Raw genomic sequence first — 11,386 nt, 5'->3', positions numbered from 1 at the left:
CCTATGATTGAAGACAATATGCTACTTAATAGTTTTGAATCTTGTTCAAGATAACTTGTATGAAGGGATATTTCAGTGTTTTTTTCCCCAAACTAGGCTTTGAATAATACTATTTCAGTCTGATATTCCATATAAATTGATAAATAATATGAGTATGGAAAAAAATGTGAACAAGTTCAAAGAAGTATTGAGTCTTTCGTGAGACTTGAAATTGTCGTTTCAAATTTTTGACTATCTTTTGTTTTTGAATTGATTGAATAGACCTTTCAAAGTAGAAATTGGTCGACAATGACTTAGAAATTGAATGAAAAAGAGATGCATATTGTTTAGAGCTTACTAATTATAGTGTGCAAAACACACACACACAGTCTTACAATTACTTTGCATGGCATGATCAAGAGTTAGTAGCCAAATCTTTTAATTTTTTTTTTTTTAAATCAGGTATCTGAGTCTTAGATTCAATTAATCCAGAAGGTGCAGAGTTTTCTTCCTGATTTTTTTTTAAATCAGGTATCTGCATGATTATATATATATTTTTAAGTGTTTAAAAAATAAAATAAAATTATAAAGGTCTTACTTAGAGGTGTATTAAAATATAAATAAAATTAAAATACAAGGAACATATTTATTACCTAAAATTTTATTTTAAATATATATAGAAGTTCAAAATGAAGTAGGTTTATTTTCATTTTTTATGTATAAATAAATTTATTAAAAATTGTGTTGATAAAAATATAATTCATAACTTCATTTATGGATATTATTTATAAATATTATTAACAAGGTAAAAGCGTTTTGGTGACGAAAGTAAATACTTCCTCCTTTCTCGTCGACTTTTCTACAGCTCGGCCGCTGCGGCGACGAAGCTTCTCGACACTTGACTACTTCCGCCTCCGCCGCCGCCACCGCCACTTCCTCGTTCGCGGCGGCGCCTCCGTGATGCTGCGTCAGTGCTTCCGGCCGCTGGAGCGGTGTTTCGGCCGGTTCGGTGGCGGAGACGGTCTGCTCTGGCACATGGACCTCAAGCCCCACGCCTCCGGCGAGTTCTCCTTTGCCGTCGTCCAGGCCAACCACTCGCTCGAGGACCAAGGCCAGGTTCTCACTTCTCCCTCCGCAACCTACGTCGGCGTCTACGACGGCCACGGCGGGCCCGAGGCTTCCCGATTTGTCAACACCCGCCTCTTCCCGTACCTCGATCGTACCTCCCCCTTCTTTCACTCCGCTATCGCAAATTGGACTTGACTTCTTAATTCGATCGCAGTTTTGATTTTCTTGAATCTTGCTTCAGGGTTCGCTTCCGAGCAGGGGGGCTTGTCGGCGGACGTGATAAAGAAGGCATTCAGCGCGACGGAGGAGGAGTTCCTTCACCTAGTGAAGCGATCGTGGTTGTCTCGGCCGCAGATCGCCTCGGTGGGTTCGTGCTGCCTAGTGGGAGCGATCACCGACGACACTCTCTACGTGGCCAATTTGGGAGACTCGAGGGCGGTGCTTGGCCGCCGGGGTGTCGACGGGAGGTCCGTGGTGGCGGAGCGGTTGTCGACAGACCATAACGTCGCGGTCGAAGAGGTTAGAAAGGAGCTAGCCGAGCTGCACCCGGATGACTCCCACATCGTTGTCTATACTCGAGGGGTGTGGCGGGTTAAGGGAATTATTCAGGTTGGCCTTTCTCATTATTAACTGTTCTATCACATAATTATTTGCTTGACTACATGTTTAGGATTCTTCTTTTTCGTCTTAAAATCTGTAAATCTCTCTGTTCAACAAGAAAATCAAACTCTATCTCGTCACTTCTAGTAAAGCTGATTTCATGGCACTAAGCATACTTCCGATAACATTTCTAGTTTTCTTTAAAGTTCTGAACATAGAAATGAAATCAGTGAAATCAGTCATGTGGTTTGGAAATATTCTTCTTAGTCGGAGAACACATTCTGCAATACTTGATATTGATTTTGTAGATTCATGTGTTTCTATCATCCATCTGTTAACCTAGCACAAGTTGCATTCAAATGAAATTGTTGTTGAACTAATTTGTGCATCAAAATGAAATTGTTGTTGAACTAATTTTCATTTATATAAGCTAGAGCTAGGATTTCATAATTCAAAATGCTGCCCAATTTTTACTAAGAATTTGGTTGATGATGAACCATGATGCTTACAATATTCCTTCTTAAATGCCAGTGGGTCAATTCTTTGTTTATTTCCATTGGTTCTGTTCAGTTTCTGCTTATCTGCGATTAGTATTTTGGCTCGAAATTTTTTCCAAAGGATAGTTAACATTCAAAAATGATGGTGTTATCAAACATTATGTTGAATGATCACCATATTTTGTATCAATGTGATTTTCAATTTTTTTCCTTTCTTTTGAGTTTCCTTCTTTCTTTGTATTAACTCATTCTTCTGGTATTTCAATGCAATTGCTGGATTCATGTTGATGAATTTGCAAAGTTCATTGTCCGACAATATGTTGTTGCTCAGTGCATCGATTGTTGGCTTGTTGGGTCAATTTCACCTTGGTTAAAACATAATATCATCTACAGGCATGACATCCCTTTGTGCTAAGCGGATCTTACTATTTTGTGATTTCTGAAAACTTTTCAATAAAAATGACAAAAATTGTTTGCAGCTTGTTCTCCATCTCTGTGTGTTACTAATTATAAAAATGTGAAGATTTTTTCTTTTGAATGGTTTGGGTAATTAGCTTCAACAATGAATATATATTTATATTTTGCATGCTCCTTAAAACAAGCCAACTTAGTTGTACCATTGATTTTTTTTTTGTTTTTTTATTGAATTTTGCTTACTTGCCTACTTTTTTCTTGGTTATGGGGGCAATGCTTCCATCTCCCAAAAGTCAGTTCTAATGGTATTGGTCAATATGTTAGCTAAAGAAGATGCATGTTGCTGTTAACTGCTTTACCTAACAAATCACTGAGATAATACCAATGCTTTGGTTTTGTCAGTGAACATGGGACCCTGGAACAAGATGCCTAAACGCTTGACGGTGTCCTTTTTTTTCTCTCTTTTTCCCTCTCAGGATAAATCACATGCTTATAACAAGTTTTATATTCTGTACTTGGGGTATTGTGTATAATGCAATCTTCCTTTTCAAAAGTAAACATGTGCTTCTATAATACTTTATTGAGTTTATTCCTCCTTGAGTATGTTTAACAAGTTGTTGATTTCATATTCATGGAAGCATATTCTCCTAATTATTAAGAGATCGAATCATAATCCTGACAGATAGTTGTTAATAAGCAAAAGAAACATTCCAAATAATGTCGGATGCTGCAGGTTTCTATCCTCCTAGTCCAGGTTCTTGAGTAGCATTCCTTCTGAGATATTGACGTTCTTTGTAATTGATACTTGTCCTTTAATTAGCTATATGGTCAGATATATAAACTAATAAATTATTTCAAATACATCCATTTGTAATCTCACTTAGGTACAGATAGCCTTCGTTTGGTGTTGCATCTTATGCTCGATCTTTTATCCCAGTTATGCATCTTTGTATTTGCATGGTTTTTTCTTCGTATTTATCCTGTCTCCTCATAACCTTTTAAGGTAACCATGCTGGGAATTTTGTGTTTCTTTCATTATTTAATATGTACATAATCAAGGGCTGCAAATAAAACGTATTCTGAGGTTTTAACTTTGGCTTCAACATTCCAAGCTGTTGATCGTAATAGAGAATGAAATTTGAAGTATTTATTTGTTATTCAGCTGCATGATATCATAGTTTGGCATCGAAAAACCGCTGATCATTTGATTCTGTTATGCATGTATCTTATCTTGTATCCTTCACTAACTTTGCCTTTTCCAATAAGCAGGTTTCCAGGTCTATTGGGGATATATACCTGAAAAAACCCGACTTCAGCATCGACCCTTTATTTCAGCACTTTGTTTCCCCCATTCCCTTGAAGCGCGCGGTCATCACTGCCGAGCCAACTATTCGGACTCATAAGCTTAAACCACAAGACTTGTTTTTGATCTTTGCATCAGATGGACTCTGGGAGCAGTTGAGTGATGAAGCTGCAGTTGACTTGGTGTTCAAAAACCCAAGAGCAGTAAGATTCCTATGATCCTAAATTCTAACATTTGGTTAAGCAACCAGGCTGGCAACTGGTTCTTTCTTACACTATCTTAAACATGATCTTTAAGGGTATCGCGAAGCTCTTGGTTAGAGCTGCACAAGATGAGGCTGCAAGAAAAAGAGAGATGAGGTATGAAGATATAAGGAAGATTGATAGAGGAGTGAGGCGCCACTTCCACGACGACATCACAGTCATCGTGCTGTACCTCGATCACCAGCACCATCGAGGCGGCGGCCGTGCCAAGTTCAATGGCAACTTGCCCTCCGACTGCACCACCGCACCTCTCGACATCTTTTCCTTCAATTCCGATGGATCGGAAGACCCTCTTCCAGCCATTGTCTGAGCAAATGCTGCATTGCAACAGTTTTCCTGAGACAATCTTGCGAAACAAATGCGAGTTAGTCGTATACTTGTATATCATGTGATTGTGAGGGTGTGTGCCTTTGGAAAAAAGAAAGAAAGAAAGAAAAAAAGTTGGCAAAAATTTCAAGGAAATAGCTAGCTGTTTGATGGTTTGGTTGTGATTTATAAATTAGTAGCAAAGATCAGTTCAACTTAGCAATTGAATCTCCAGTTAAGATTGAGTTGATTTATTGGCAATTGGTGCGAAGCTCTCGCAACTATTTTGTTTTTATGAATGGAATTTTCATTAGATATTAATTAATAGGGTGTGAGTTGATTAAATTTAAATTCCGAATTATAGAGGGGAAAAAAATAGGCGTTAAAGGTTTTTAAATGAGCAAGTGAAAATGTAGATATATGCAAATTATTGAAAGTATAAAATAATAATTAAAAGTAATATTAATACAATTGGGTGAGAGAAAAATAAGTTATTCCTAAAGTCAATATTAAATATATAGTTGTAAGTATGAATAACCACGATAATGATGAACTTCTTCATTAATATAATTGTGATTTATAATCTCAAACTAGTCTTAAAAATCTCTTTTTTTATTTATTTAGCTCGGAGGATCTTTAGTTTTGAAAATTATGCAGAAGCAGCAATTAAGGTGTCCAACGTCAAATAGGGGTTGGTCGTATCTCTTGATATGGTTGTGTCTCTTGCTACCATCTAATGGGCTGAATACGATTTGATCGTGCTCCCTGGCACGGTCATGTTCGCTCAACCGAAGACATCCAACAACTAACATGATCAAGTCATGCTTTCTAACAATGTCGTGTTTGGCCAACCGTGTTCGCCAAGCAATCGACACGGCTAGGGCATGCTTACCAACACGATCGTGGCACGGTGGCGACATCTCAAATTTGAAAGGCTTTGTGATATAGAAAACCTGAGCCTTAGAAGATCATAATTTTTGACTCGGAGTTAAACCACGGGACCTATATATATAACCTATCAAATTGAAGCTCATTCAGAGAACTTAAGTGTAACTCGTAACTAGAGACTGTCAAACGAATCAATCTTATGGTGGGGTGTGTCAATCCGCCAGAAACTCATCATATAAGGGGAGGATCAGCTCACCAACTTGGTGGGTTGAAAAATCTCCAACCCAATGCAAAGTGGATTGCTAGTTAGGTGGATCAATCCACAAGCTGTCAAAAATAAAAAAATATAAAAAATATTAAAATTTTTAAGTTTTGATTACAGTTTAAATAAGTCAAGTTGAAATTTTTAAGTTTGGATTACGGTTTAAACAGGTCATGTTCATTAGTCTATTAAGTTTTTTATTTTAATTTTAAATTTTTTTAAAAAATAATTTTTTTCAATCTACGAGTCAATCCAAGCCCGCCACAAACTGACCTATGTGGGTCACGGGCCTAGGTGGGTCGGTCTATATGAACCCACATTAAAATGAATTGATAAAATTTTAATTTAACCCATTTAAATTATTTGGTGGGATGAATTAATTTAACGGACTCAATCTAAATTGATGGCTCTACTCGTAACAATTAAGTCTTAGGTTTAAAAAAATTATTTAAAAATATTTCCAGAAGGTTCTGAATAATTAAAATTATTTTTATATTTTAGTTCATAAATTATTTAAATTTTATTTAGATGCTGTTCTTTTATTTTAAATCAACCTATTTGTTAAATCTGGTTTCGATTCCTTCTTTCAGTTTGATAATTTTCAATTTTCAATATTTTCTCTACAATTTCACTATAAAAAATGAGCCACCAAAATAATTACTATTTTGTCGACTTCCAAAATTTACTTTGTCGATTAAAAAAATGAAATGTAAAAATTCAAGTTAATGGAAGATATTGAATTTTTTAACACAAAATTTTCACATGATGACTGATTCTCAGGATGTTTCAAAGTTCCTTTTAGTCATCTAAATCTTATTTTAAAAAAAACAGAGACGTAAACAAACATAAATAGAACACAAAATAAAAATAAACAAGTAGGAAATATATGAATTTATATTGTTCGACAAGTTCAATAGAAGACACACAAAGATAATTATTCCTTTTAATAATTTATGGTACGGAATGAGAAAACAAATGATGGTCCAACGTCAATGAATTAAAGAAAAGGGAAAATGGCAAGGTGAATAACAATTTTAAACATTTTTATTTAAAAAAATGGTAAGTTAATTTTGACATAATTTAAATAATTCTTATTAAAAACTATCAATATATGACAAATATGATGGTCGAAAATTTTAATAACAAAAATTAAATAATATGTAATTGATAATTAAATATTGATACGGAATGTTAAAAAACAATATGTTACATTTCAACTGTTTAAAATGTTTTTTTAATAAAAAAGAGACAAATATAAGGAATCTAGCTAGCTAGGTTAGGGTTCTACGAGCCTACAACATTAATTCTGTTGGAAATTAATTAAATTGCCTACCAAAAGGAATATCTCTGCAACAGGAGTCAATAATAAAAAGGACCATGTAATTAGGTCTTGTTAATTTATTATTAACAGGGTCTGAGAAGAATTAAAGGATGCAAATACATATGTAAGCAATTAGAGATCATAATCCCATAGATTAAACAAGCATTAAACCTAAATTCAACTCCTACAATTCAAGCTCACAACCACAACAAATATAACAGAATTTCTCTACTGAAATATAATCAAAGTTTCACGTTAAAAATCTATAGAAATTTTTTTGAAATTATAAGATAAAAAATATCTCATTTGTATGAGACCTTTTGGGTAAAGTCTAAAAAATAAAACTATAAGGATGTGGGTCCAAAATGGACAATATCGTACTATTGTGAAGATATATATAGATTCCATCTGATATAACAGTGATATCAGAGCAGATCCATGTGGTGGAAACTTCCATTAAGGGGTCCGTTGGGACCGTTAAGAGGGCGGATCCGTTGGGACCCTTCAATAAGGGGTTCATTGGGACCATTAAAGGGGACTTCCAGTGGTCCTTTGTTTGAGGGGTAAATTGTTAGAATACAATCAAAGTCTTACATTGGAAATCTATGGAAAAAATCTTGGGATTATAAGATGAAAAATATCTCATTGGTACGAGGCTTTTGGGGGCTCCCATTGAACAATATCGGTTGTCCGTTGAGACTGTTAAGTGGGTAAGTCCATTGAGACTCTTCAATAAGAGGTCTGTTGGGACCGTTAAGGAGCTCACCGTAATCCTTTGTTTGAGGTTTAAAGTGGACCATATCAAATTATTATAGAGATATATAATGATTCTTTCGGATCTAGCATAATACAATTACTGTTCCTGAGATTTTTGCATCTACTTGTCCTTGGAAGATATTAAAATGCATTGATTAGTTACAAGTACACACTGGCCTCATTCAATCATGTGATCCCCATGGCACACTTCCCATCAAGAGCACACACTGACCCATGAGGGAGAAGATGAGAGTGCTCAGCAAAGAGAATAAGCTTGATGACAATGCAATCATCAGCAAGTTAAAAATTCTGATAGATGGAACAGTCGATGCATCTTAAATTTCAAGTCCTGAGCATCAAAACGATTGATTCTGGTGTCTGCAATGATAATTCCACATTTGTTGCTGCTGAGTGGAGTCAGTGAGGCCCCAGCTATCTACCACTGCTTTCTTCTGCCAAGGCAGCCTTAATACAAATACACAAAGTTGCTGTCATATGCCATAGCAAAACAAGAGCATAAATATCAGATGGATGAAGTAGGTTAGGTAAAATCCTTGCCCACAATTTCATTTATTAGCTTCATACACCTTGACAACTTCCTTGGTAATAAACAAGCAAAACACCCAGTGAGAAAACAAAATAGCATAATGCTCAAAAGCCAATGTTCTCTAGAACTGAAGGTTCATACTATTTGAAGTAGAAATCTGCATTTTGAGATATAATGCTGTCAAATTTAAGAGTGCTAAACTCTGTTCTTCCATATTAGAGAGCACAGAATTAACCTTTAATACAGAGGGGCATATCATGGTCATCCTGTCAGTTATGAAGAACTAAATAGATTAAATGACACTAGAATTAAACTTCCACCCTCCACATGATGCTTTGTGTTTCATCATTGTGTTCATTGAGTGACCTCTCTAGGGCCTTAGTCCAACCAACCATTATGTTTTTTTCCCCTCATCTCCTTGGGGCAACTCACAAGATTCACTAAGACCCAAACTTATTATCAGCTGGAGCCTGGAGGGATAAAACAATCCACAGAAAGCCCAGGGACATTAAAGGCCACCTCATCAATAGTCCAAGCCTCCTTTATTCTGGTCTTGGTGTGACTCAAGGCTACTTCCCCAAACTGGAAAAGGGTGATGACTGAATAACCAGAGTGAGCAATCATAATCCCCTCGACTGGCCGGTAATCATTGATGGAGGAGTTGATTGAAGTTTCCCAATACACAGAATCACCACCAATATTTGCATGGATTCGAGTCAGACGTGAATCCTCCATATGGATGAGAAGCCCAGATCTCTGACTGAAGTAACCAAATAAGACATGTCTGATAACTTCAACATGTCCTTCACTCTTTGCCTTGAGAGCTTGTGGATCTGCACAGAGCTTGAGGATGAAGCAATCCTCCCCATTGACAGTCTTCTCCCCAATGCATGGTGCATTGGTGAACATGCTTGCTGTGGTCAATGGATCAAGACCCTAATGCATGCAAAAACTGAACAATCTGAATTAAGCTACTACAAAACGTGGTGGAAATAAAAAACAAATCAAATTTTGTAGTCATCTGATCTAACAGAATCATGCTCCATGACTTGGTTCTATACCTGAAGGGCCCGACGTAGTGGTCGAACAGGGCCCTTGGCTGCATGGGCACCGACCCAAGGCGAGTGGCGCCAAACGAGTTTGCCATTGCAACCGGCATGAATCTTACTGCCGCTGACAGAGAGCTCCATGTACCACATTTCGGGCACCATTTGCCATAGCACAAAGCCACCAGATACAGCATCTCTTGAAGAATTCCTATGCCTGATGACTCGGGTAGCTGTCTCTAACTCAGTTGCTACCATCCTCACCTTCCCCATCACATAAGAATTCTTGATCGAGCTCAACAACTTGGAACCTCCTGACGCAGCTGTGTACTGCTGCAATATGTACTGTGCCGAAGACGTTTCCTAGGGCATTTCATAGGAATATGTCAGGCATTTCGTCAAACACAAAAGCAAGCATTCAACGGAGAGGATCCTCACAATTGGGGTATCCTTGATGCCAAGGTGAGGAAGCGTCTCGGCGTAGGAAACATGGACAGGGCCGAGAGGCGCCGCAATGACTCCGAGCAAGAGCAGTAGATCCGACCGGCGGGCGGCGCCGGCGGAGCCAAACAGCGGCCATGGCAGTCGGCCCCACGCCGCCCACTGCCCCCACCCGCATTCCTTCCGCGCGCCGTCCTCCTCCTCCTCCTCCCCGGTATCCGGCCCCTCCATCAGCGGCGCCAGGCGGCCAAACCTCAGAAGCGCCCGATCCTCCGCGGCCCCGAGACGCTTCAACGGCCGCGAGAGGAGGAGGAGCTCCTCCATGGGAGGCGGTGACCGCCGGGAGAGATCGGACACGCACCTCCATGCCTGCGCCAACCCCCTCGCCAGCTCCTCGCTCATCGCCGTGAAGAACCCTTGCCTCCTTTCCATCTACGAGGACTCCAATGTAATTAGTTAGAATTTTGCGGGGGCAATTAATAAAAACCAGAGGAAGAAGAAGAAGAAGAAGAAGAAGAAGAAGAAGCGAGAGAGCGACTGCAACTCGCATCCTTGCAGAAGAGAAACAAATACATAAAGACAAAAATAAATAATTTTTTTAAAATTTAAAATTTATTTATATATATTTAAAAAAATTAAATCAATGAAGGAATTTGTCACGTGACGAAATTTCAAATATTCAAAATCTGTATTTAATTTATTTTTTTCTTCGAATTTTTTTATTTTGTTTTGCAGGAATTTGCCATGTGACAAAATGTTAATTAAATTGTTTCGCTTCAAAATAATTAATTTAGTCCTTGCGAATTTAATAATTTTCAGCATTTAAAAATAGAAAATTAATTTAGGAAATAAAGAACGGGGGACAAGCTCCATGCAACGTAGGGTACGTTACGTTATAAAAGCCATGCAAATTTGTCGCATGTATTCAGTCCGTACAAAATTAATTAATTAAGTGAAGAGATATTGTCTATTGAATAATAATAAAAATAGAATATGTTAGGTCATGCTGATGTCATGTTTACGTCAAAAATAAGAGAAAAATCAAAAGGCTCATCATTTGTTAAACACGACGACTCCTTTTCCAATTAAAGTCAAATTAGTGCAATATTTAACGTATCTTTGTAAAATTTTTATAAGTTATTTCATCATTAAAAATAAATTAGTTTTTCTACGATTTTTACATCGTATAAAAATTAGCCATCAACTTCTATAATATAATGATAACTTTTAAAATAATAGATTTTAATATTTATCATTTAATTTTATTTCTTTAATAATAATTTAATTAAAATAATATTTTAATAAGTAAAACAATTGATGAAACCTTCATAACAATCATCTCATTTTAAATGAACATTATTTGATTACGATTGACTATGTAAAAGTTAGTATATAACTTCTACAACTTGTCTTCTAATTATATAAAAACTAGTTGTGAGCTTCTAATTTTATATCATTTTAATCTTACTTCTATGAGTGATAATTTAATTAAAATAATATTTTAACGAGCATGGTGTAAAAGTTAATAATTAGCTTTTACATGTTACAGAAATTACATGTTAATTTCTACATATAATGAAAAAATATTTCCTACCGTTGGAGTTAAATAGGATGTCCATTTGATTATAATTGAAAAATGAAATATCCATGATGCACATTTTTTTAAATTTTTGTTTAAAAAATAATAGATAAAAA

The 11,386-nt window shown here is 36.5% G+C and overlaps 2 protein-coding genes across 2 annotated transcripts; one reads left to right on the top strand and one right to left on the bottom strand.

The window, feature by feature from the left end:
• Positions 1 to 834: 834 nt before the first annotated feature.
• Positions 835 to 4,664, top strand: LOC141846168 (putative protein phosphatase 2C 78). The gene is made up of 4 exons (XM_074734166.1): positions 835 to 1,198; positions 1,289 to 1,656; positions 3,828 to 4,064; positions 4,159 to 4,664. Exons 1-4 carry the CDS (start codon positions 940 to 942, stop codon positions 4,432 to 4,434), a joined length of 1,140 nt encoding a protein of 379 aa, XP_074590267.1. The 5' UTR covers positions 835 to 939; the 3' UTR covers positions 4,435 to 4,664.
• A 3,976-nt stretch (positions 4,665 to 8,640) lies between these two features.
• On the bottom strand, positions 8,641 to 10,123 carry LOC141846421 (uncharacterized). The gene is made up of 3 exons (XM_074734465.1): positions 9,689 to 10,123; positions 9,266 to 9,613; positions 8,641 to 9,140 (listed from the first exon to the last, which is right to left on the bottom strand). Exons 1-3 carry the CDS (start codon positions 10,121 to 10,123, stop codon positions 8,664 to 8,666), a joined length of 1,260 nt encoding a protein of 419 aa, XP_074590566.1. The 3' UTR covers positions 8,641 to 8,663.
• Between the last annotated feature and the right edge of the window lie 1,263 nt (positions 10,124 to 11,386).

Source organism: Curcuma longa, chromosome 15 (assembly GCF_044706935.1).
Source record: "Curcuma longa cultivar G26 ecotype Majalengka, Jawa Barat chromosome 15, ITB_CL_G26_1.1, whole genome shotgun sequence".
Taxonomy (NCBI): Eukaryota; Viridiplantae; Streptophyta; class Magnoliopsida; order Zingiberales; family Zingiberaceae; genus Curcuma; species Curcuma longa.
Note: the sequence above shows the minus strand (reverse complement) of the source record. Positions and strands in the feature narration are given on the sequence as shown.

Bases quoted from the DNA above. Each gene is read 5' to 3' on its own strand.
- LOC141846168 (XM_074734166.1), top strand. From the start codon at position 940: ATGCTGCGTCAGTGCTTCCGGCCGCTGGAGCGGTGTTTCGGCCGGTTC. The intron at 1,657-3,827 runs GTTGGCCTTTCT...TCCAATAAGCAG, and splicing joins GGGTTAAGGGAATTATTCAG to GTTTCCAGGTCTATTGGGGA. The intron at 4,065-4,158 runs GTAAGATTCCTA...ATGATCTTTAAG, and splicing joins TGTTCAAAAACCCAAGAGCA to GGTATCGCGAAGCTCTTGGT.
- LOC141846421 (XM_074734465.1), bottom strand. From the start codon at position 10,123: ATGGAAAGGAGGCAAGGGTTCTTCACGGCGATGAGCGAGGAGCTGGCG. The intron at 9,614-9,688 runs GTGAGGATCCTC...GAAATGCCCTAG, and splicing joins GCATCAAGGATACCCCAATT to GAAACGTCTTCGGCACAGTA. The intron at 9,141-9,265 runs GTATAGAACCAA...TGCATGCATTAG, and splicing joins CACTACGTCGGGCCCTTCAG to GGTCTTGATCCATTGACCAC.